The 27,038-nt window shown below is 36.9% G+C and overlaps 1 protein-coding gene across 3 annotated transcripts in view; it reads left to right on the top strand.

The window, feature by feature from the left end:
• Positions 1-27,038, top strand: part of LOC306850755 (uncharacterized protein) — a 43,574-nt gene that overhangs the window by 913 nt on the left and 15,623 nt on the right. For 2 of the 3 annotated variants that reach the window (XM_079386600.1, XM_079386602.1), the window contains exons 2-18: positions 2,704-2,773; positions 8,801-8,929; positions 18,382-18,498; positions 18,582-18,614; positions 19,865-19,923; positions 20,040-20,152; positions 21,006-21,148; positions 22,080-22,147; positions 22,323-22,420; positions 22,496-22,696; positions 22,783-22,880; positions 22,982-23,059; positions 23,415-23,492; positions 24,334-24,513; positions 25,139-25,193; positions 26,054-26,179; positions 26,306-26,388. In XM_079386600.1, coding sequence (XP_079242726.1) covers positions 2,704-2,773; positions 8,801-8,929; positions 18,382-18,498; positions 18,582-18,614; positions 19,865-19,923; positions 20,040-20,152; positions 21,006-21,148; positions 22,080-22,147; positions 22,323-22,420; positions 22,496-22,696; positions 22,783-22,880; positions 22,982-23,059; positions 23,415-23,492; positions 24,334-24,513; positions 25,139-25,193; positions 26,054-26,179; positions 26,306-26,388 — 1,729 coding nt within the window. The remainder of the gene's footprint in view (positions 1-2,703; positions 2,774-8,800; positions 8,930-18,381; positions 18,499-18,581; positions 18,615-19,864; positions 19,924-20,039; positions 20,153-21,005; positions 21,149-22,079; positions 22,148-22,322; positions 22,421-22,495; positions 22,697-22,782; positions 22,881-22,981; positions 23,060-23,414; positions 23,493-24,333; positions 24,514-25,138; positions 25,194-26,053; positions 26,180-26,305; positions 26,389-27,038) is intronic. The other variant, XM_079386601.1, reaches the window with a different exon arrangement.

The raw sequence follows: 27,038 nt of genomic DNA, 5'->3' as shown, positions 1-27,038 counted from the left end.
CCCACCCTCCAGCATTAGCCAAATTACTACAGTATGTGGGTGCTGGACAGGGCGGTAAAGAAACTCCTCCCAGATGGCGTGTGTTTGGCCGGAGCTGCTAGCCTTGACATTTAAAGAGTCTCCCTGAAGTGTGCATCACAAAGGACAACTTCATGGCTGTCCGTCTCTATTGTGCAAATGAAGATGGCAGGCAGCCCTTGGTTTTATGAGTATGCGCATAGTAAATATGTGACTTTATGCACTTTGTGCTTTTGTCAAAAAAGCGTGACTTCTGTTTGAGTTCAACAGAGTTTTAGCTGCTGCAGATGCCAGGGATTGTGAGGGAATGGCACAGAAATCCAAGTTTGTAAACATGTTCTCATAACGAGAGTTATTTTTTTCTTTTCACTTATTATGATATAAAATGCACCGTTTCTAGGCAAAAGTATGTACACACACGCACAGTGACAGGCAAAGCAGGGTGTTGTGGGTAAGGCCTCCATTCATCATTGGCACAGTGAAACAGACCCACATGGTACTACACAAGCTAAGAGCTTTATAACGCTGAGCACTCAGTGGGAAGGTCCATTGCTTAAAGGTGTGTAACATCTGCTGCATTATCAGCGGAAAATAGGTTGATTTTGTACATTTTCAAATAAAAAAATTATGCAAAACTTGCCATGATACTAGGGTATTGTGAATGGTTGATTAGATGTTCCTAATTGTTTTTAGTGCATCTGTGCAGTTGCTAAGGTGTTTTGGATGGTTTCTAGGGTGTTCTTACTGGTTAAAATTAAAACCGAGTCAAAGGAACCCATTCTCAAAGTTAATGTAGTCATTTTTCATATAAAATTTGTATTCGGTTCATATACACTACTGGTCAAAAGTTTGGAGTAATTACTATTTTTGATTAGAAAATTTTCAGTTGAATGTATTTGATTAAAATCATTTAGTGTAAATTATTACAATTAATAGTATTACAATAAGAAAAAATCTGTTTTCAATTATGTTTCAATTAGTAATTTGTTCCTGTGATGGAAAGCTGATTTTGCAACATCATTACTCCAGTGTTCAGTGTCACATGATCCATCAGAAATCATTTTAATATGCTGTATTGGGTGCTTATTATTTGCCAGCTATTATTAGTACTAAATTATTGATAATTGTTTTATTAAAAATGTTGGAAAAAATATTTTTGTGGAAATCATGATGCATATTTTTTCAGGATTCTTTGACGAATAAAAACATGCAAAAGAGCAACACTTATTTGGAATAGAAATCTTTTTACAGCATTGTAAATATCTTTAACACTTTTGATCAATTTAATTTAGTTAATTTTTTATTAATTAATTAATATTTATTTTTCTTTAATACCCCAAGCTTTTGAATGATAGTGTATCACAGGTTCCAAAAAATATTAAGTAGCAAAAATAAATAAATAACAATATTATTATTAATATTTAAGTTTAACACATCCCATGGTGGACCTGAACTTCTTGATTCTCATCAATTTATACTTTTTCACTTCGTTTTTAGTCCTAAAAAAATGCCATCAACAACAAACAGGTAGTCCCGCCCCAAACCCACACCATTGGTTGAACCAGAAGTTGACGTTGACAGTGTTTTGAAAGCACCTCAGAGCCACAGTGTGAAAGTCCACATACTGTACGAATGGCTTACTTAGTTGCACATTAAACTAAATAGGAAAACGTATTTTAACATTGAAAAATGACACGCTGTGAGATGAAGTTTAGATAAACAAGGCCTTCCCCGGCCTGCGCACATTGTCAGAGTTTAGATCTGTACACAGCCGTGCTCCTACACTGGATTTCATTCTCTTGCATCAGTTTTATCTGGAACCCGATACTGGAGAGATTGCACAGCTGTCCTCGCTGCTCTCTCACACACTGACACACACATCCTGCACGCTCACACACACACCTGCTTCAGCTCAGTTGTGCGGCTCATGGAGGAGTTTTAAGCCGTCTGTTTTCATTTGAATCTGACCTTCTCATGCGGCGCAGCAGAATCCTCCAGACCCCCGGCCTCTCACTCCACTGCCCTGTCTGAATATGGGCCTGGATATGATCACAGCCAAATAAACATACCTCTGAGGATTGTAGAAGGTTTATCGTTAACCTGGAGCGAATCAAACCATGCAATATAAAAACAAAAAAGTAAAATATCAATTAAGAAGTCTGTTATCTTAGGGGAAAAATTTACTTATATTTGTACTTACATTTTTTTCAGAATTCTTTGATGAATAGAATGTTTAAAAGAGCAGCATTTATTTGAAATAGAAATCTTTTGTAACATTGTAAATGTCTATGCTGTCAGTTTTGATCAGTTTGATCCATCCTTGCTGAAAAATGTCTTTAAAAAAAAATCAAGCTGGCTCCAAACATTTGAACACTAGTGCAAAAAATAAAGGAATTCAACACGGGCATTTTTGCCTGCATATTTCAAATAACTAGGTCAAATTTGACACTTTAAATGGCATTTCCCCCTCAAGCTTTGGTTATTTTCTGACCCTGGTAACTTGTTATTCTACACACTCTCACATGTTCTCTAATTAATTAACCTTTAGCCTGTTTTAAGATTCATGAACGTTTAATAAGGCACTAGTTGTCCAAAAAAAAATGAATATGGTTGATCTGTAAATGTTTACTTGGCAGTGCTCTGTGCAGTGTCTTGAATATCAGTCTGTTTGTTTTTGTTCTGCAGGGAGAGTCTGGATGGAGGACGATTAGCTGTACAAGTGGAAGACAAAGTGGTGAGGGTCCGAAATGTGAAAGTAGGTCCATTTTTGTTTAAATATTAGTTCATATGTAATATTTATGAAATATTTTGTTGAATCTTTTAAATGATGGTGCCAGAAAGTACCTTTTTTAAATTGGCAGTTGCTGACATTGTAAGAGTTCAAAGAGGAGGCAGTGTCAGGGTTAGATGGCAGTATCTCAGCAACAGGAAGTTGATAGTGAAAATTATTCTCTTCCTGCTGGTTATTCACTTGTTTATTTATTCTGTTTGTGAAAAACATAAACATATTTGATTGCAGAAGCAACATGCCATTATCACCTTCCTCTTTACACATGAAAATCCCAAAAACCTAAACAATCAGCACACTTACCTTACACTTTCTGAAATCATCCCACAACTCATTCTCGACTAAATGAGAGCTTCCAAACCTAATTGGTGGGATGTTCTCTGCTTCTGGACCAAATAGTGTGGTGATGACTACAAGCACTACAGGCCAAAAATATATATATTAGTACTGTCAATCGCTAAAACAATTGGCTAGGATATGGCTAGGAACTATACTCTCATTCCGGCGTAATAATCAAGAAACTTACGGTAAAACGGTAAAACTCAACTGTTTAACTCTAGGGGAGTTGTAAAATCAGCCTATTTCCAAAAAAAGTGGAGTGTTCCTTTAATATGAAATTATACAGGCTTCAGCTCGCCACTGTTTTGTGCATGCAATTGAAGACTGCTGACAGGACAGGAAGATTAGTTTTTACTGACATATGGCCTGTCATATGACCGCAGTTCACTATTTCTGCACTTGTTTAACTAGCGCCTGTCGCTGAGGTGAAGTGGAGTGTGCGTCTGAAAAGTCTCCTTTTTGATGTTGTCGTAAAGATGTTCCGCATCTAAATAAACGCAATTGTTGTCAAGAAAAAGAGACAAGCAGCAGTTGTGAGTGGGGTGGCCAACCCTGGCTCCACCCCTGCATTAAATAATTTTAACACCATTAAACTGGAAAAAAATAATCGCCTGCGTTAATGTGTTAATTTTGACAGTACTAAAATAAATACTATTGTTCAAAAGTTTGGGATCGGTAAAATAGTTTTTTCTTTTGAAGAAATTAATACTTTTATTCAGCAAGGATGCTTTACTTTGATCAAAAGGGACAGTAAAGACTTTTACACGGTTACAAATAAAAATCTATTTCAAAAGAATGTATCTGAAATGGCTTTTAATGTAACTGTGTGTCGCAAATGTATAGACGCATTCTTACTTCTGAAGCAAGAAATACTCCCGTGCATTCAGCACTTGATTAATGAAATGGTAGAAGCCACATCTGGTCACCTGCTGTGAGCACGAGAGCAAGATAAAGACTTCCTTTCCACCAGTATTTTAAAGAAAGTAAGATGGTTTTCAAGGGAAAAGATGGGCTGACATGAAGACAAGCGTGCTTTTGTCATTTTTATTTTTTAAAATATCTTTATTTACAAGTATTTCTTCAGTTTATTTTAAGTTTTACTTGTAGTAATTTTAGTGTGTAAAATTCAACATTTTAATTGTTGGTCAAGAAACATTTCCAATTTTCACTTAAGTTTAACTTCAGGTTTTTCACCTCATATGTATATTTTAATTTATTGTCGTAATGAAAATGATTTGTAATACTTTTAGATAACTAAAAATGCTGCATTATACAGGTTTGGAACAACATGAGAGCGAGTAAACAAAAAAAGGGGCTAAGTTAGGCCTATCTTTTTAAGTGCAATTTTAGAGGATCCAAGACGAGTGAATGAATGCTAAATCTTTGGCCACTACTTTGAGAAGTGGTTCTATAAAATATTTGGATGTTTAAGCCACACTTAAAAATATATGATTGCCATTGAAATATAATGTTTTTTAATATTGGTTACAATGCTTTTGGGACAGTTAAAATAGTAAAGTACTAATAAATATAGTACTTCTAATAAAGTACTCCAGTTTCATAATGTTTCAGGAATTCAGGCCAATTGGAGCATGGTCATATTATTAGATCTGATTTTGTGTATTACTGTTGAGCCTAAATATAACGGTGCTGAGCGCAATATTGGGGCTCATTAGTGAAGCTGTGGGCCATATTGTGAGATCATTAAGTCAGCTGCGGGATTGCAATTGTGTGAATAATTACACACCAGAGCCACAAATGTAACGTTGTCTGGGTGACGGGTTGGCAATGCCCGGGCAGGTTTCTGCACGCTCCTCCAAATGCACACACTGTGCCGTGAAGATCTGTTTGACTGGGCGAATAATGAGCTGAGATATACATGATCTCTGTTTGCTGAGATCTGGGAAATAACTTACGCTGACGGGCCGTAACGTGTCGGGTCATGTTCGGACACTCAAGTCATTTGTCTCCCAGCCTAACTACTTCCTAATTGTTGCTTTTGAGCCCACTAAAGAGTTTCCCAGGCGTAAGCTACAGGCTCACAGCCTTGCTTCTTGGCATCAGTGTGCTGTAACATTATTAGTGGAAAAATTGAGGACATAAAGGGCTGGTCTCCCAGTAACTAATTAAATGGGCTAAATAGATTTTCAGTGGAAAATCACTTTTCTCAATAAAGTCTAATGTATTTTGTGAAAGCACTTAATGAGAAAGCTGATAACCCTTCATTATGATTCTGTTACGAGTGTTGTATAAGAAAATCGGTGTAATATACAATTTGGCTGGGTGGATAACTAAGTACAGTGGGGCAAATAAGTATTTGATACACTGCCGATTTTTCAAGTTTTCCCACATACAAAGAATGGCGAGATCTGTAATTTTCATCGTAGGTACACCTCAACAGTGAGAGAATATTTTTTTTTAAATCCAGAAAATCACATTGTATGATTTTTGAATAATTAATTTCCATTTTATTGCATGAAATAAGTATTTGATCACCTACCAACCAGCAAGAATTCTGGCTCTCACAGACCTGTTAGTTTGTCTTTAAGAAGCCCTCCTATCCTCCACTCGTTAACTGTATTAATTGCACCTATTTGAACTTGTTACCTGTATAAAAGACACCTGTTCACACACTCAATCAATCAGACTCAAACCTCTCCACTATGGGCAAGACTAAAGAGCTGTCTAAGGACACTAGGGACAAAATTGTAGACCTGCACAAGGCTGGGATGGGCTACAGGACAATAGGCAAACGGCTTGGTGAGAAGGCAACAACTCTTGGCGTAATTATTAGAAAATGGAAGAAATTCAAGATGACTGTCAATCTCCCTCGGACTGGGGCTCCATGCAAGGTCTCGCCTTGTGGAGTATCAGTGATCCTGAGAAAGGTGAGGGATCAGCCTAGAATTACATGGGAGGACCTGGTCACTGACCTGAAGAGAGCTGGGACCACAGTCTCAACTGTTACCATTAGTAACACACTACACTGTCATGGATTAAAATCCTGCAGCGCGCGCAAGGTCCCCCTGCTCAAGACAGCACATGTCCAGGCCCGTCTGAAGTTTGCCAAAGACCATCTGGATGATCCAGAGGAGGCATGGGAGAAGGTCATGTGGTCAGATGAGACCAAAATATAACTTTTTTGTGGTATAAATTCCACTCGCTGTGTTTGGACGAAGAAGGAGGATGAGTACAATCCCAAGAACACCATCCCAACCGTGAAGCATGGGGGTGGAAACATCATGCTTTAGGGGTGCATTTCTGCAAAGGGGACAGGACCACTGCACCGTATTGAGGGGAGGATGGATGGGGCCATGTATCACAAGATTTTGGGCAACAACCTCCTTACATTTCACTGCTGGTTATACTCTGTATAATTGTGTATGTGACAAATAAAAATCTTGAATCTTGAATCCTTCCCTCAGTAAGAGCATTGAAGATGGGTCGTGGCTGGGTCTTCCAGCATGACAATGACCCCAAACGCACAGCAAGGGCAACTAAGGAGTGGCTCCGTAAGAAGCATTTCAAGGTCCTGGAGTGGCCTAGCCAGTCTTCAGACCTGAACACTATAGAAAATCTATGGAGGGAGCTGAAACTCCATGCCCAGTGACAGCCCCAAAACCTGAAAGATCTGGAGAAGACCTGTATGGAGGAGTGGGCCAAAATCCCTGCTGCAGTGTGGGCAAACCTGTTCAAGAACTACAGGAAACGTCTGACCTCTCTAATTGTAAACAAAGGTTTCTGTACCAAATATTAAGTTCTATTTTTCTATTGTATCAAATACTTATTTCATGCAATAAAATGGAAATTATTCAAAAATCATGCAATGTGATTTTCTGGAGTTTTAAAAAAATATTCTGTCTCTCACAGTTGAGGTGTACCTACGATGAAAATTACAGATCTCTCCATACTTTGTAAGTGGGAAAACTTGAAAAATCTGCAGTGTATCAAATACTTATTTGCCCCACTGTATGTGAAATGTCTTCAATCATTTCAACAGAAAACATGATATCACTGGCGCCAGTGAGTAGTTGTGTGATGTAATATGATTTATGTTTTAGTGAAGTTGTTAAATAACACTACTCATATTTGAGGATTTCAACAAACCACTAACCCTAAGCAGAAACATCAATCCACCTAGCAGCAAGCAACCTTATAGAAATGCACTAAAAACAGGGGAATCCCAGAGGGATTGTTAACCACATGGTTGTTAACAACATAGTTCAACGATTTAGTGTTTCCCGAAACTATAGCTCCAACGAAAATTCACAGACAGCATCACAAATTTGTGTTCAGAACTACAGCTCTGTTAAGAAGCATATGTTCTTGTTAGTATAACATATTGACTTCAATATATAATGTAAAATAAGCAAGTTAACAAATTTCATTCTATGTTTTTAAGTTAGACAGGGGTAGGGGTGGGCGATATGACCAGAATTTTATATCACAATATGAGTCATTTTATTTCATGGTAACGATATAGATCACAATAATTATTTTTGCTTTAAATAAGGTCTTTATAACATCAACATTTTTGATACTATAGAAATTTCATAATTCTTGTCACCAGTGTCAATATCACAGAACACTAAAAAAATAAGAAACTAATTACCAGCAATGGGACAAAAAAACTACAGGAGAACAAATAAATAAGAAATGCTACATACATTGTATAAAGTAGTCAAATGTATAAAAACACTGCATATTCTTCACTGTGTAAATTAAATATATATTTCTTCTTATTAAAGTTACAAAAGTAAAAAAGTATCTTTTTCTCTTTTGTTTGATTAACATGACAGACAGCAGGAATTTTAGACTGCTGTCACTTTAAGAGCTGCCCGGATCCAATATACTGTTACACATGTGTTTTCTTCCTCAGCTGTTTGCTTTCACTTAAGACCTACTGTGTTTATGAGGATACTTGCAAAGATGCGCATTTTGACACATTCAAGTGTGTGTTTATCAGTTCAAGGCCTATAAAGCGGCATAAATAACTCTATAGCTCTATAATAAATAGCTCTATGAGGACCGTCTTCATGTGTGAAACTAATTCTCTCACATAGACAGGCTGCGTGAGCTTCAACCTTGTTACTGTTTATTATCCATTATCAATCACCGTTTACACAATGTAAAATCAGAATCATTCTCGCCGAAATTTCGGTGCTTCCCTAATTTTATGTTTTAATTTTTAATCAGATTGTCTTGTCGGGCAAGAAAAATTCTCTTCTTTCACTTGCCCTTTCAAAAAATCTACAAGCATGAATGTCGAGCTCTGTTACTGTAGTAGGGCATATAAAATTCAACCTGCCGAAGTGGCTAGTAGGAGTGACCACGTTACCCGCCACAGCTGAAATCCACCCGCATTTGGCGGGTGTTACTGTCAAGCCCTGTTTAAATCAATAATCTGACATCAATTTGATCTCAAATCGATTAATTAGCAGAAGTTATTACACCATGACCTGTGATGCTGATTGTGACATTAACATCATGTATGTGGTTCCTTAATTTCTCCAACAATGCATTATACTAGGGTAGGCAAACCACAGAATGGCACTGTGGCAGGGAAGAAGCACCAATCTTAGGAAATGTAAAATAAAAATCTAGTTTATTTTGCTAACTGTCTTCCATTTATCTCCTTTTTTTTTCTCAATGTAGTTGGAAGGACGTTTGGACGGGCGATCAGAGGGTCTGCCTGACTCCAGGGAGAAGTTAATGGAGTTTGGGTTTGATTTCTGCTACTGGTCCGTGGATCCAGCAGCTCCCAACTATGCATCACAAGAGGAGGTGAGCTTCCACTTTAATGCATGTTTAGTGTATCTGCAGATTCTGCACTGATGTTGATATTACACTGATGAGATTGTGTATCTACTGTGTCCTGGGTGGAGGCTGGTGCATGACAATCGGAGGACTGCAGCATGAAAGCGTAATCAAAACCTTTGACCCACCAGGAAAAGGTCTGAGGAAATATTATCCCTCAGCAGAATCAAAACACTGCTCAGAGTAGAAGATATTACATCATCTCTGTGAAGGGAGTATTCCCTCCCTACATAGTCTGAGATTTCTTTTATTTTAACCTGTATGTGGGTGTGCAAAGTTGGATGGATGTTTAGGGTCAGAAACATACTCTATACAAGTGCGCACATGTAGTTGTGAAGGCTTTAGTGCTTGTAAAATAACTATATATTACTTTTATATATAGTATATTACTACTGTTTATTATAAGAGTGTGCTGCAGTTACAGTATATACAGTAACTCAGGTGGTTTCTGATTGGCTGTCAATGTTTTTATCATTCATTGGCTAGAAAAAAAATTTCTGAAAGTGATTTAAGTTATATAATTCATCTGTGCCGTTATAGTTGTGTAGTTGTGGTGTGGCTGCTATTCTCATAGAATTAGAATGACTATTAAAACTTTATAGCTTTAGTAACCTTCATTGTTTTCATGCTTGGTATGTGAACGGGTCTTAACTCAAACTTTCACATCTTCTCCGTCCTTTCTAAAGGGGAATTGTTAGAATTACAGCCAATCATAAGATATTTTGTAGAGTGGGATATCGAAACAATGAGATTTCATTGATTCAACAATAATTGAAACTAATTGAATACTGCTGGACTGCAGCAAAAACCACAAGTTCTCTCAAACTTCAGACCAACAAGCACGGATCTCGCAGTTAACAAAGTTAAGTTAAACAAGTGAGCTATATCTTTCCTTTGTCAGTGAATCTCCTCCTCAGTCACGCCCTGGTGTTCCCTTCAGAGTGTCTTTGTCCATACTGTATGAAAGACTGAGCTGTGATGGCCCACGTACAGAGGATGACCTTGTCTGCACAACACTTTTCTTTCTCTTCTCTCACTTCCTCTCTTTCAATTTTGCCCAGTCAGAGCTTTACGGCAGAAGCCTGGAGCTTGCATTCCTTGGGCGGCCTGCAGCAAAGTCTGGTCAGAGAGAAAGAAACTGACCTCTTTTTGGAGTCCTGCGGGAGGTTTATGTCAAAATTGTAAAAATCAAAGTACACTTTGGGCTTTTATTGTACATTACTAGTCTTGTGGTGATCAATTCATCCATAAAAGTTAATTCACAGGACAAAATATGTTTGTCTTTATAAATTTAATGAAAATCTGAAAATATGCTTCCCCTCTGGATTGATGTTTCTTCTCTGGTGACGTCAGTTTGAGGTTGGAGACAAACATCCTTGAACCATTTCCCTCAAAAAGTCAGTTTGCTGTGAGCTAGTGATAGCGAGGGGGTGTGTTAAGGCCTCTTTTTTCATTCAGTATTCTAGTTCACTCAGAAATATGTGAGTGAAACCGGTCTTTTATTTCACAGACTCAAATTTTGTAATAACATTAATAGCTGATGCAAAGTTACCGCAGTTTTAATGTAATACCAATAACTCTAGAAACTGTGGCATTTTGAATTAAGCTTTGGTTAGCATGTAAATATTTGCACGAGTAAGAGACCACATTACAGTCAGGATAAATGCTTTTCTCTGTTCAGCTCTCTTTCATCTTTTTTTTATTTTTATTAAAGATAATTAATTTAATATTATGTTTGCCACTGTGCAGTTTTCAGCCTGAATACACACGTTGCTGACATGTGAATCGTTTTATCCAATTTAGTTTAATTGTTTTTTAGGGAAATGAGTCTCATGAAGTCTCACATTTTGCTCTTTAATTGGATCTTCCTGTGAACTGCTGTTCTCTGTGGCTGCAAGCAATAGAATGAGACTGGAGCCTCTCCTTCCTGTGGGGTCTCCAGAGACTCCTCAGTGGAGGGGAAACCAGCCGCGCTCCTTCTCTCCAACTTCTCCCCCACTCTTCCCCTTTAGAAGTCAGCTGCCCCTCCCTGCGCTTCTCTCTGTGCATGTGGGAATATATATATATATATATATATGTATGTATGTATTTTTTTTTAGTGGCTAAAAGATTGGTGGTTGTGGGCTTGGAGAGATGGATCAGGTCTTGGAGCAGAATAGATAAAGATGGGTAATGGAAGCCAGTTGTTATGAATGCAAGGTTGGATCACATCCTGAATGCATTATTGTGTATTGGATTAAACAGCATCTAAACCATCCATAAAGCTTTTATTGCATACTTTTGTAACAAAATAACCATTTGTGAATCATTCTGAGTTAGTTCTTTTTAATGAACCAGTTGAACCAATGTCAATGTTGATCTTAATATGAGCTTGCAGTTGATTGCAGGGGCAGGGTTTATGCAGACTAAATGATTGGAAGGTCCAGCTAAAAAAAATAAATAAAAACTTAATTTCTCACAATGAGATCAGTAACATGCATTTAGAAAATATGTAAGGTGAATTTCTATTTCATGCTGACTTTTAAGCAAAATGTATGTGCACTCCGGTAGTAAAAATAAATAGTTCCAAAGGGATAGTTCACCCAAAAATGAAAATTTTGTCATTAATTACTCACCCTCATGTCCTTCCAAACCTGTAAGACCTTCATTCATCTTTGGAACACATATTAAGCTAATTTTTATGAAATCTGAGAGATCTTTGACCCTGCATAGACAGCAACACAACTGATGTTTCCAGACGTTTCCAGACCCAGAAACGTATTAAGGACATCAATAAAATAGTTCATGTGACATCAGTGGTTCAACCGTAATTTTACAAACTGCTAGAATACTTTTTTTGTGTGTAAAGAAAACTAAAATAAAAACTTTATTCAACAATTCTTCTTGCATGCGTCGTGATGCTCTCTATAATGGCGGAATACGTGATTTGGAAGAGAAGAATTGTTGAATAAAGTTATTTTTGTTTTCTTTGCACACAAAAAAGTATTCTTGTTTCTGGGCCTGCAAACATTTCAGTTGCATTGCTGCCTATGCAGGGTGAAAGCTCTCAGATTTCATCAAAAATATCTCGACTTGTGTTCCGAAGATGAACGAAGGTCTTACAGGTTTGGAACGACGTGAGACTAATTAATGACAGAATTTTAATTTTTGCGTGAACTATCCCTTTAAATAAAACAAAGATTATTGGAGTATGTTTTACAAGAAAATAATGTTTCAGTCTTTCTACTTCAAAATGTCACATTTAATTCAATTCATCTTGAACATATGTGCCCTTTAAAACTCTTGTATTTCAGTTGATTTGATTTTCTTAGATTTTCACAGCTTGAAGTAATGACATTGTTTGAGAGAGTCAGCCCCTCTCTTGCCAGCAGCACAGCTGCTTTAGTAAATGATCTTTCATAGACAGATTGCACTGAGAGGACGTCATTGGTCCAGAGCTGGAGCACAATGCTGGTTTTCTTTTCCAAGTGAAGTCAGCTTTGTGTTTTTACCCTTCCTCTTTCTCATTATCACTCTCTCTCTCCCCTCCTCCCTCTTTTTCTTTTGGATACAGTGCATGACTTTATTATGCTTTTGGTATTTCTGGGTTTCTGTGTCAGTGGCGTGAAGAAAATCTCCACAAAGCATCTTTACACACAGTAAAATCGTTTTTTTCAGTGACGCAGAAATGAACACGTGTCTTTTGAACTTAATAATGAATCATGAATTCCTTTCAGGAATCTTTGAATATAAAGCAACACAAATGTTAATAAGAAATGTTTCTTGAGCTCCAATTCAGCATATTAGAATGATTTCTGAAGGATCGTGTGATACTGAGGACTGGAGTAATGATGCTAAAAATTCAGCTTTGCCATCACAGAAGTAAATTACATTTTAAAATATATTAAAATAGAAAACATATATATTAATATATCATTAGAGAAAAATCTTACAGATTCCAAACTTTTTAGTAGGCTTTATGTACCTCTCCATTACTATAGGGTGGGCTTTAAAAGGCTGTGAAAGTCATTTACCCTAATAAGACCAGCTGCGATACGGCCTTTTACTAGAGTGGGATTGGAGGAGGAGATTGGGGGAAAAGCTCCACTGGTTTAGTCTTTTTTTTTTTTTTTTTTTTTTTTTATCCTGTAGTTTAGCCTCCTATTGGCTCATCGGCTAATTGCAGCAACAGTTGGTGTCTTGGAATTCCTGCAGAAACTCCAGTCCAGTCTCTCACTCTCTCTCTCTCATTCTTTAGCTCATTCGTTTTCTGTAGGCTGTTTCTGTGTAGCCCTCAGAATCCTCTGACCTCTTTCCCTCCCCTTGAAAATTTGACCCACATAATGTCTGTGAAAGTATGACAAACGAGAAGCGAGTTGAACCCCTGCCAATCAGCTCTGTGTGGTTCTCTTTCTCCCACAGTCCACCCCACCACCCCTTTAACCCAGCTTTCCCTACAGTCACATGCAGCCAAAAGCATGCAGGATCTCAAAATCATAACATGAAACTATCACTAAATCTAGTTGTATTTATTACCAGGTTTGAAGGTCACATACATTATTTGGGACTTCTACTATATGTTAGCAACAATAACACAGTTTTAGTGAGACTCTTTACTTGTTTACTCATTATATTTAGCCTTATGTTGTTCCAAACATGAATGACTTCTTTTTTGTGTGTGTGTGTGTGTGTGTGTGTGTGTGGATCATAAAAGGAGATATTTAGCACAATATCCAAGCTGCTCTAAAATGATCATTTGTTAACATTTTGCATTTTTGGTTTTGTATTGTTGATCTAGATTTTATATTTGAAATTTGTAATATTTATTACTTATATTAATACTGTTCAAAAGTTTAAGGATGGTAATTGTTTTTAAATGCTTTTGAAAGAAGCCTCTTATACTCACTAAGACTGCATCATAAATATAGTAAAAACAGTAACAGAGTATTACATTTGAAAGCAACCTTTTTGTATTTTAATGTATTTTAAAATAGAATGTATTCCTGTGATAGCAAGCTAAATGTTCAGCATCATAACTCCAGCACTGCAAAAAATGGCTTATCTTACTTAGTATTTTTGTCTTGTTTCTAGTCAATATATCTAAGAATTCTTAATTCAAGATACTTTTACTAGATATTAGATAAGCAAAATGACTTAAGATATTTAGTCTCGTTTCCAGGGGGGGGGGGTAACAAGTAAAATGATCTGCCAGTGGGGTAAAATACTCTTGTTTTAAGAATGTTACTTACCCCACTGGCAGATCATTTTACTTGTTTTAAGCAAAATGCACTTAATTTAGTTCTTTTCTCTCCCCCCCCCCCCCCCTGGAAACGAGACTAAATATCTTAAGTCATTTTGCTTATCTAGTAAAAGTATCTTGAATTAAGAATTTAGATATTTTGACTAAGTAAGAAATGCCATTTTTTTGCAGTGAGTCTTCAGTGTCACATGATATGATCCTTCAGAAATCATTCTAATATAATGATTTGGTGCTCAAGAAATATTCTTTATTATGTCTTTACTGTCGCTTTTGATCAATTTACTGCTGAATAAAAGTATTAATTTATTTTAAAGCAAAATGGAATTGCACAGTCATACATCTGATATGGTAGAGTACATTTTCTATACGTTTTTTAATATTGACTTTTTGATTTCATATGTTTTGTTGATATTTGTGTGATTCCTCAAGTTCCTGCAATGTAAACCATGTGTTTCAGTATTTTGTCCCTGAACTGTATATGCAAGAGGAACTGACATATTGGTCTGTGGTCTGGGACAGCCTTTGCCTTGGATGGGCTTCAGTTGGCACTCCCCATGATATCTCACAAGAAACAAGGTGGCTATTAAAAAAGCCACATTAAAGAGCCTTTCCCCACTGTAGCGCTCCACACACTGATTACAGGCCTTAAGATTTTAAAGTGGGTGTATTACGCACTAACAGTTTATTAATGGAGTTTCTCTCCTTTCGTATCCATCCCTATTTTCTGCTTGAATAATTCATCTTGAAGCATTCTGCTTTTAGCCTCTCTTTTACTACATCTTTGACCATGGCGTTTAAACCCTTTAACCGAGAAGCCAAGACCATACCCACGATAGTGTTGTTTGTTATTGAAAGACGTCATCTCCCTTGACTCTTCCTTTCCACTGCCCCACTTTTGGGTTTGCCCCTCCCTGATCGTGCGTCTCCTCATAGGGGTCTTTGGGATCACGTTGCCCGAAGCACTAACCTTCTGGACAACTTCCTGTCCAGAATCAACTCTATATTCAGCTTTCCTCTTGCATTGTGACCAAAAGTCCAATTGTTTTTGTTTGTGGTATGAGGAGGGAAAAGGAGGAAAGCAAACATAAGATGCTTTTGTCCAAGGTTTCCCATGGCTGTGCACATTCATAATTTCATGCACTAACATAATAATAGAGGGGGATTTAATTCAATTATTATTATTATTATTATGTGGTCATATTGAGTGGTTTCTGTAAAAACAACAGTGTGAATGTGGCATAAAGCAACTGAAGTAGAGAGAGATTTGTTTTTTTGTTTTTTTTAATGGTGACATATTATGAAAATCTGACTTTTTCTGCATTTAAGTGCATTTAAATGGGTCCTTGGTGCATCTACCAACCCAGGAAACAAGAAAAAGAACAACCCAGCAACTTTTTTTGGTAAGCCTTTTTCTGCAACCTTGTGAAATAATGAGTGCATCGGATTTCGCTCCCCCCGTGCCGTAGAAAGCTGATCTTATTATAATATTACTGCCCCTTAATCTGCACGTTTCCACCCACCCACCATTGTTTTTTTGCAAAGGACAGCAGTGTACCAGTTCTAACGTCATGGTGAAAGTTCAAGTAAAGCATCCTAACTGTTCTGTTTTCGGCTGCACTGATGAGCACAGAACATCCCATCCTCAGAGGAGACAAGAGAGCAGTGGATTTATTGACTGTTTATTACACTGACGCCACACAAATCTAATATAAACATGCGATTTCTTTCCCAGCTTTTTACCTTCACAGACATAACCGGGTGTTTTTGTGTGTGTTTTTAACATAAACTTGACAGTTTAAGCGCAATAAGTTGTGAAAGAGTTTAGTACTGACATGCCGTGTGACTTCTGCGTGTGCTTCAGATGTTTTCGCTCAGAAAACTGTATATCAGATGTCACTGTATATCTTTACCTTCTCTGAAAACTCCTACTTTTTTGATGGTGCTTCTAAATGTTTATAAAGTGTTAGCAAAAGTGAACAAATTTAGCTTTTAGTGAAGTTAGACAAATTACTTGTCGTGTACGGTGTGCCATTTCACTACTACCCACCCTAAACACATTTAAGTTGTTAGAGAGCGCTCTGGCAAAAGTCCAGCGGTGACAGGGAGAGCAAATTAAAAGAACGTGCTGTGACCGTGAAAAAAAGCATCTTACATGAGCAGAGTTCAGTGGAGAGGGAGTTAAGATGGACTCCTCTAACAAGCTCCCTCACTGATTCTTTCAAGCTGAAGAAGCTCAGAGCTCAGGCTAATTAGAGAGAGTCCGACAGAAGCGGCTGCTAGGTGCTGATCCGCTCTCCCTGCAGACAGCATCCCAATTAGCCTCTATTCACACCCTTCACAGAGACCACAACAGCCCCAGGACTCTTCTCATCTCAGCCAAATACATACCTGGGTTACAATACCCTAAGAGAGTCTCTTGTTTTGCTGACTCACTGGGTTTTCAATGGACGTGAAGGTCAAATTACTTTCCCTCTCCCACACCTGTAGTACACAATAAGAAAGATTGTCTTTTATGCGTTTAGTTTTTGTAATGCTTTTGAAAGTTCATGAAGATAGACAAAGGTGTATGAAAAACAATCGTTTGGCAGTTGAGCATTAAACTGTTTTTCTTTCTTTTTTTGGCTATTAATAACTTCTTTAACAGTTGGCATGACGGCAAGGCTGTTTGAAGAACATATACAGTGCCATTTAGTGGCCAATCTTATAGATTTTGCTTTGTTTCTCGTGTGTTAGCTGTTAAACATTATTATAATGTGTACATGCTTTTTCTTTGAGATCTACAATTCCTCTTTTATTACCCATCTACACAGTTACTCTACTATAACAGGGGTTGTTTTCTTACATGTCCAGAGTGTCAGATAGTCTTACAGGCATAGTTCACCCCAAAACCCTCATGTTGCTCCAAACCGGTATGATTTTCTGTGGAACGTAAATGGAGGAATCTGAATAATGTAAAGTTACACTGAATGGGAAATAAAATTACCGTAAAAGTGTCCACATGTGTCACCCAGGCAATGCATAATAATCCTCCCCTCCAGAGGTCTGTTGACAGTATCAAGGAAAACATTTGTGAATTAATCATTCAGACCAACCGATAAATAAACCGGTTCATTGAAAAGATCAGTCTAAAAATAATATTTCACAAATGTATTAATGATGACATAATATTAGTTGAACTATTCCTTTAAATTTTTGTTTATTGTATTTCGTGTATCTTTATTGTATTGTAATATTTTTTGGAATCTACTGTTTAAGGATCAGTATTACAATTGTGTACACTTTAAAGAAAACCCCAACCCTACTATGAGCAATAGTAATAGCGATGCTTGCCTCTGAAAAATAGTGATGCACCAACATTTTTTACTAAAACCAAAATTTAAGTTTTTATTTTGCCAAAAAAAGGAAACCGAAAATAATAAAATTAAATTTGGGTAATTGAACTCTGTGTTGTGTTCTCAAGTGATAAATGAAACCAGTCATAATCATGTTATTTGGCAATGAACCGCCTGTCGATATTTTACATATTGCTACTGTAATGTCATTTTTGGTCACGATGAAGTGTGTCCACACTATGTGCATGAAAGAGACGCTGACACAGTCAAAATGCAATATTGGAAAAGCTAATTAAACGTTACTGTTTCGGTCAGTGGTTTCGGCCCTCCAAAACTATTTCGGCTAAAACCAAAAGCTTTTTTTTGTTTGCTGTTTTAGCCGAATATTTTTGGTTGCTGCAATTTTGATGCATCACTACTCTTCAGAAACAGCAAAGTTGATTGAGAACTTTGCCCTCACCAGACATGCGTCAAGCCAGTGTCGTAGCCAAGATGAAGTGTAATACAAACACAGGGTAAATGCCAGCGTAGTGGAACATTCTTTCTTTCAAAGCGATTTCGTTAAGACACATGGGTTATATTATTCTGAAGAAAAATAGACTGAAGGATCAGAAAGAGGAAAATAAAGCAGTCCAAGTGGGGCTGGTGAGAGAGCAGTAGGTCTTCAGAGAACAGGCTCGCTCTCTTTCTCTCAAATAAACACAGATCAACAATCAAATTCTGTCAATAAACCTATTCAAAGAGCACAGAGCAAGAATGTCACCTGTGTGTCAAAACATTAGACTTATTAGTAGAGATTACAATAAAAAAAAAATTTCTTAAAATTTGTGTGCTTTCTCCTCCTGTAGGTGTTTCAAGACCTGGGTGTGTGTGTCCTGTCTGGAGCTTCAGAGGGGTATAACGTGTGTCTGTTTGCGTATGGACAGACGGGCTCAGGGAAAACTTACACCATGATGGGCACTCCAGTGAGTAACTACTTGTATGAAATAAAGATAATGGTGAAGGACTATTTCAACCTAAATATTATGTGTCCTCCTTATCTGTGCAGGACTCTATTGGACTGACACCAAGGATCTGTCAAGTAAGTCACTGGCATTTAAGGGATAGTTCACCCAAAAAATTTCATTCTGTCATCAGTTACTCCCCATCATTGCGGTCCAAAGCCATAAGACTTTCATGATTTTTGTCCCTCAACTGAAAATCTACACTACCACATTTTGATATCTCAAAAAGTTCATAAAGACATTGTAACCGTAAACTTGAGAAGTTTAATTCTGAAGAAACACAATCAATTTAAACAGATATATATGCATCAAGTGAGTATGGTCAAGTTTGTGCTTAACATATTTGATATGATCTTTGTATGTATGATGATTTAATGATCATAAAACACTGGTTGTGTCTTTTTGGAAGACTTGAATTAAACCTAGGGCCATTTTATTTCCGCGATGCGGAAAACGCAGTCGGAATCGAGAAATCTAGTCATAAAAATAGAATTTACTGTATAATGAAGAATGTCAAGGAATTTGCCAAACTGTGGATGAATAAATCAAAAATAGGTCAGTACACTTAAATCAAAACACCATATGATCTAGTGTCTGTGAATATTAAGTCACAAAATACTATTTAATTATGGATCCCGTTCTCCATGTCTCTATGAATAAATGGTGCAGGTTTCATTTACTACACACATACTAAAGAAAAATTTAAATGCATAACACAGTATTTCCGAAAGAAAAAAAAAAATACAATTATAAAATCAATTATTTAGAGATGCTTTTGATTTAATAAACTTTAATTAAACCATTTAAATGGAATTCAGAAAATTTATGGAAAACAGAATTTGGTAAAAAATAAAATAAACTTCTATTTTATTTTTGTTAAACGTTTAATAAATTGCTGTTAAATTGTGTAAGTTTCATGATTTTAATTAATTAGACATGCTTTTTGATTAATACAATTTAATTGAACCATTAAAACAGGGTTTAGAAGAATTAAAACGGGAATCCAGAAACGTTAAAACGAAAAAAATGGAATTTGGGAAAAATAAAATGAATTTCATAGGGCCCTAGATTAAACTTCTTGAATCTTCTGGATTAATTTTATGATGTCCTTTGAGATTTTTGAAGCATCAAATTTTGGGTTGCATTGACTTTCAATGGAGGAACAGAAATCTCTCCGGTTTCATCAAATATGACTTCAGATGTGTTTTGAAGATTAATGAATATTGTATGGTTTTGGGTGAGTAAATGATTTGAGTACATGACAATGGGGTTACCTCCAATGAATATTTTCTTACTAAATAAGCCTATATTTTACCCTTTGTTAAAGGGTCTGTTTAGGTCAGGAGTTGAGTCTGCAGATGGACAGAGCTGTAGAGTTGAAATAAGGTGAGAAGGCTTTTTCTTTGACTCTTTCGCAACAGTATCAGCAAGCCTATCCTGAGAATGAAGCAAGAAGTATGCCTGTAAGCAAAAGTAAATCACAACCTCATTTTCCATCTCAGTTTTTTAGAGATCTATAATGAGCGTGTGCGTGATCTGCTGAGAGGTGCGGAGCAGAAGAAGCCAGAACCCCTAAGGGTTCGAGAACACCCAGAAAAGGGGCCCTATGTGCAGGGTGAGTGTTCACAAAAGCAAACGTAAAATGCCCTTCATGCTGATTTGTTGTAGAAAGAGGTCTGGTGAAGCCCAAGCCAAATTACCTTGTGTAACCAGTACTAATGACAACATGAGGAAAGCACTCACTTTGTTATAACATTTGATGAATGGTTGTGTATTATTATTAAAGAGGTAATTGTGTACATAAGTTATTCGTTCCTGACTGTTTGCATTTGTAACTCAATTCTCACCACAGCTTGTGCTTGTGCATGACTGTATCTGCTCCTCCACTTTCTTTTGCTCTCTCTCTCTCTATCTCCCTTCTTGTCCAACATCCAGTCATTGTGTTTATTAGGAGAAAACCCAGTGCAGCAAAGGAAGTGACCTCACTTCCATGTGGCTGCTGGAAGCTCAGTACAGAGGCATTGTGTATTGACCGAGATGTGTTTCTCACACATGTAAACACAGTGACCTCAAAACGTATTTGGACACTTGAGACGCTTAAAATATGTAAAATTCTTAGCATTGACTACCAAAATATATACATTTTGTTTTTTATTTGTAACAATTCTGTTCATTCCTGACAGATTATCAACCAGTTGGACAACAAAAAAGTGTCCAAATACTAAAATATCTTGTAATTTAAAACCTAACAACTAAATGTACAGAAATGCACACATCAACTGTGACTAAACACAAGCGCAATTACACTCTAAAAGATCAATTAATAAATGTTTTAGCACCACAGGCCACTTTACATACAGAAAGATGATTTAGCATCATCTCTTCCTGATATTGTTCCATTTCTATTCTCTAGCAGGGTGACTCAAATCATGGAAAGGATGATGATGCTATTATGTTGTTTATCTTAGGTCTCTCTCAGCATGTTGTGACTGACTACAAACAAGCAGTGGATCTGCTTGAGGAGGGCATCGCTAACCGCATCACAGCTGCTACACATGTCCATGACGCTAGCAGTCGATCTCATGCCATCTTTTCCATTCAGTACACACAGGTTTGAATCTCATTCAATTCATAGCAACAGAAGATCTCTCATCAGTCTTTTTTTTTATTTATTTATTTTTTTATCACAAACTGCATTTTTTGTGTAACTAAATGGCTGCTAGTCACACTAGATATTTTGCTTTATTATCCATATGCCAAAAATGTAGTGAAATCACCTTTTCATTACCGATTTTGTACAGTTTGGGGTCAGTAGGATTTTTTTTCCTAAAGAAATTAGTACTTTTATTCAGCAAAGATGGATTAAATTGATCAAAAGTAACAGTCAACACTTTTATGACGTTATAAAAGATTTCTATTTCTAGTAAATGCTGTTCTTTTGAACAATATTGATCATGCAAAAATCATGGTTTCCACAAAAAATATTAATCAGCACAACTTTTCAAAATAGATAATAATAAGAAATGTTTTTTGGGCACTAAATCAGCATATCCATCACAGGAATAAATGATATTTTAATGGCATGGAAACAAGTTATCTTGAATTGTAATAATATTACACAGTTTTACTGTTGGTCACACTTACTATTTTAAGGTCCTAACTATTTTAAGGTCCAATTCTCGTAATTAACAAACCATTAACTACGACTTTTTTCTCAGTAAACTCCTAATTTGCTGCTTATTAATAGTTAGTAAGGTAGTTGTTAAGTTTAGGTATTGATTATGGATGTAGAATATGGTCATGCAGAGTATGTGCTTTATAAGTACTAATAAACAGGCAATATGCTAATAAGCAACTAGTTAATAGTAAAATTTGGTCCCTATTCTAAAGTGTTACCTTACTGTTTTTACTGTATTTTTGACCAAATAAATCCAGTCTTGATAAGCATAAGAGGCTTCTTTCTAAAACATTAACTATAATCTTGCTGGCCCCAAACGTTTGAATGCTAATATTCTTGTGAAAATATTGTTTTCTTTTTATAGGCTATTCTAGAAAATAACCTTCCCTCAGAAATAGTGAGCAAGATCAACTTGGTGGACCTGGCTGGCAGGTTAGTGTCTTAGTTTAAACTTAAACCAAAGTCTCCTAGTTTAAAATCTAGAAAACTGCTTTCACTGACATGAAACAATGATATGTGGCCAAGTTGCCCTCTGGTGGTCGATCACATAATGGTGAACTGTAAAGTGCTAACTTGGCTTGAAATATCACTCTTTGTGCTGTGTCAGCGAACGAGCCGACCCTCAATACTGCAGAGACAGAATAACAGAAGGCGCCAACATCAACAAATCTCTTGTCACCCTTGGCATTGTCATTTCCGCTCTTGGTAGGCACTGGCCTTCTTTATTCTTACTATCCTCTCTTATCTTCCTTGTCATGACTTTGCACTTTGTTTTTCTAGCCCAGAACTCTCAGATGTTCAGCAGCAGTCAGAGCATTAACAGTGTGCTCAGTGAGGGTGAAGGGAGCACTGTGGGTAGTCAGTCCAGCTCTCTGTCGGGCAGCGGGCGCAGACAATGCTTCATTCCCTACAGGGACTCTGTCCTCACCTGGCTTCTCAAAGACAGTCTGGGCGGCAACTCCAAAACCATCATGATTGCAAGTAAGCCATTCAGAGTGAATATTTGGTGGTTGCTGCATTGGTTTCAGTGCTAGTGGAGTTGATTCTGAGATTAAATTTTCCTCCAGCTGTCTCACCATCCAGCAGCAGCTACAATGAGACTCTGAGCACCCTCCGCTATGCAGCTCACGCCAGGAACATCGTCAACAAGCCAAGAGTCAATGAGGTGTGTTCAGATGTGTCCAACCATCTGTAGAACTTGCTGTACCGCCATCAACAGAACATTATGTTAATGAAATTAAAATAAAACATTTTGTTTTATCTCAGGATGCCAATGTGAGGTTGATCAGAGAACTGCGAGAGGAAATTGATCGTCTGAAGACCATGCTGCTCAGCTTTGAAATGGTACCAGACTTAAACAGCTCAAACTGACTAAATATAACATAGATTTTGGGTGTCAAGTAATTACACCAATATTACAAGCCATTTAGAACATATCTGAAGTTTACTAATGAGCTATATGAAGTGAGAATTTGACAACTGAGATTTCAATGAGGGCAGGACTACTTTGCACCATTAACAGTAACAGAAACCAAGTCTTGTTGTCTTGTGCTGTTTACTGTTGCAGCTGGTTAGGATTCAAATGGAATGGACACTTGTCAGGTTCCTGGTTGGGACATTGTGTTACAAAGCCAATGACTTCCATATTCATATAAAAAGTTGCGCAAAAGTGACTGATAATTGTCTTTTCCATCCACAGCAAAGGAATCCCAGTCCATCTCTCAGTGATGAGAGAGAAGGTAGCTTGTCTGATATAGTCCTACAGAATGAACTGAAGGTTAGTCCACCTACATGAAATACTGGAGTCTGATATTAATTCTGAGCTAGTTCTGTAGAAGCTTATTTATGTACACTGCTTGTTAAAAGGTTGGGACCGGTATAAGATTTTTTGTTTTTGAAAGAAGTCTCTTACACTCACCAAGGTTGCATTTCATGTCTTGCAATGAGACTTTATACAGTATATTATGATTGCAGCTTGGTTTCTTGTAATTACTCACAATTTTACTTTAAATCTCGCAATTGCGACTACTTATACTTGTCTCTATCTTGCAGTTATATTTCACAATGTGACTTTATATCTTGTAAATTTTGCTGTTTATCTTACAATAGCAACATAATTGTGACTCATATTACACAATGTGACTATATCAATTATGACTTTGATTCTCATAATTAAGTCTTCATTCTCATAATTCTTATATTTAAGGCTCATGACTTTACATTATTAAAGCTCATTTTAAAATGTATAGTAATGCATTTGGCAAAGATGAATTTTCAGCAGCCATTACGTGTCTTCAGTGTCACATGATCCTTCAGAAATCATTCAAATATGCTGCTTAATATTTCTGTGGAAACTGGACTTTTTTTTTCAGGATTCTTTGAATAGGAAGTTCAAAAGAACAGTATTTATTTGAAATAGAAATCTTTACATGACATTACAAATGTATTTACTGTCACTTTTGATCAGTCTCCAGACTTTTGAACAGTTGTGTAAACTGTAGTGTGGACCTCTTTAGAATGATTTTACTTTTTTCTGCAGAATTCAGTTTTTTATTTTTTATTTTTATTCAGTTAACGCTTCACCTGCTAATTTTCAGTCGCTCATGTTTCCTCTGCAGGTGGAGCAGCTGACTAAAGACTGGTCTGACAGTTGGCATGATAAGCGAGCCCTGTTGGAGCGCTACAGTGTGGACATTAACCAAGACAGAGCAGGAGTCCTCATTCACTCGCTCTTGCCCCACCTCATCGCTCTAGAGCCAGACGTCCTTAGCACAGGGGTCACCATCTACCACCTTCGGGTAGAATTATTCAGCTAGTTATATGCAATACATTGCTTTTTCCTGTCACATCCCAATAATCTTTAGCTAGTCCTCTCTCTACAAAATCCTTTGTCCTTTCGGGTCATTAACTTATGATTCTTTCTCTTTTCCCTCCAATAGATTCTCCCTTCACTTCTCTTCTATCTTTTCTACTCTTGTTCTGTGTGCAAAACTCTTGATACCTCTCGCAGGAAGGTAAAACAGCCCAGAGCTTTGGTCATGTGGTCCAGACATTCCCTCCTCTTCTTTTCACTTTCCTCTTTCATACTTGTGATTGTGCAGGAACATTTTAGTGAGAGTTACTCAGTTTACGTAAATCTGTGCTAAGAGGTTAGTCCTGATAGCCCGTAAAAGGCTTAAAGCTGTGCAATTTCAGCAGTTTCCTTGCTTTAAAAGCTAAAGCCACCTGGGAATGATTGTGCACCCATGTGTCCGGGCTTATATAAGCACGTATTTTATCCTTCATAAACAGTAGACAAATCCTTTGCTTGGCTTTGAGGTGTATAAGGAACAAAAAATAAGACATGGAAGAAGAAAATGTTTTATTTTGGACTAAATCCTCTTATTGACTTCTGTTAATGTTTGTTATATTTTGGTGTTACAGGAAGGGGTAACAAGAATCGGGCCACAGGATGACAATCTGGAAGAGCCTCGCATAGGTATCTCATTCATCTCAGCATCTTTAAGTACTATGGTCTATTTACATCTTTTAATAGCAGCATTAAATAGTGCTGCAGGGATGACACAAAAACCAGAAACAATTTAGCAATTTTAGCACTTCCAGTTCCATCGTCCCAAAATCATTGGGTTTTTTGAATGGATGTTTAGTTAAATGCCTGAAATAACATCTGCAGTTAATACAAGAATAACACATTTTCACATTTTATTCTACGACCCCTTGTGACATTTAAAAAAAAGCTTTTACTTGTCTTAAAAAAGATGGATGCTAACAAGTGGCTAAATAGGACTACAGAGGTCATCACCCATCTACTTATTTCACTTCCACAGCCTCCTTGTGTTTATGAGCATTCTCTTGCACACTTATTCAAATTTATTCTAACTCAGAATTTCAGTAAAAATGAAGTCTGATAGTCAGAAGCTCAAATTCTGAGTTGTCAGAAGCTTAGTGGTGGTGACGCTGAAGTCATGTAACAGTGGTGTTGTTAATTTATAGGCTACATTTAACATTTGACTTCTGGCGACTATATTCATTTTTTCAAGTTGTTGTGAAGATTATCATGATAAACAAAACATGTAAGTATAATAAATATTTGTTTGTCTCAGAGCTTATTTTCTGCAGTAATCCAAAAGCCAATGGAAACATCTTGTTGGGTTGGCCTACAAAACTATGTCATTATTGCAGCACTCTGTACTAGTGTAAATGGGATCTAAAGCATCTTGTGGTCCCATCACTCAAACCACTTTCAGAGGTGGTCAGGGACGCATATATACAAAAAGTCCTGTTTAGCAGTGTATTTTTTGTGGACAGTAGTGATTATCTTGCACCTCAATTCCTCAGTTTTGCCAGAAGGTTCCTCCTGCGAGATTGAGAATAACAGCGGGGCGGTGACTCTGAAGCCGGTCTCGGGGAACATCTGCATGGTCAATGAAAGAGAGATCAAGGAGCCCTGCAGACTTGCACAAGGTAAATGAAACGTTCAAAATACAACCCATTATACTCTATTCATGTAAATCAAAATAAACCAAACAAATTAATATATTTACATTACTGGGAGTATCCTGATGTGTCATTGCACATTCTCTATTTAAGGTGCAGTGATTACCTTGGGAGGACTCCATAAGTTCAGGTTCAACCACCCTGCAGAGGCGGCTATTCTGAGGGAGAGAAGACGGGTACAGTCCATGCTTTGCAATGCATGTGTCCACTAAAATGACCTTGAGATTAGATGGCTAAAAGTATTTGTAAAAATGGCTCAGAAAATTCAAGTTAGTTCTGGAAAATGGAATAACATCGCTTGTTTGTGAATGCAACTTGTTTTGATATTTTGCAACTAGTACTATGGCATTCAGACATGGCATTAAGTATGAATTGTGTTTTAGACCTTTTAAGCTGTCAAAAGAGACTTTTTCAAAGGGTCAATTCACCCAAAACTGACAATTGTTATAATTTACTCATTAAACATTATGATTAGACATCATTGTTACATACCATAATTTTTTTATTTTTTATATATAAAGGTACTACATTAAAAAAAATAATGCTCAAAATTTGTTACTGAAAATTGCTTGAATTATAAGCAGTTTCGTAACATTTTCTGTTGATTTGAAATTCTTAATTATTGCCCTGATGGTGGAAATGGGAATTTTCACTGCTCTAGCTCTTTTCTTAAAGCCTCTTCACTAATTTGTGAAGCATCGTTATCTTTTGCAGCACATCAGAAATATATTCTTTGGTTTTTCTCATTGTGATGGATGATTAAGGGAATTTGGGCTTTGTTTTCCCTCCTATTTATATTTCTGTGAAACAGGAAGCCATGGCTGGA

This window comes from Barbus barbus (genome assembly GCF_936440315.1).
Source record: "Barbus barbus genome assembly, chromosome: 30".
Classification (NCBI taxonomy): domain Eukaryota; kingdom Metazoa; phylum Chordata; class Actinopteri; order Cypriniformes; family Cyprinidae; genus Barbus; species Barbus barbus.
This window is presented reverse-complemented; position numbering and strand designations above follow the sequence as displayed.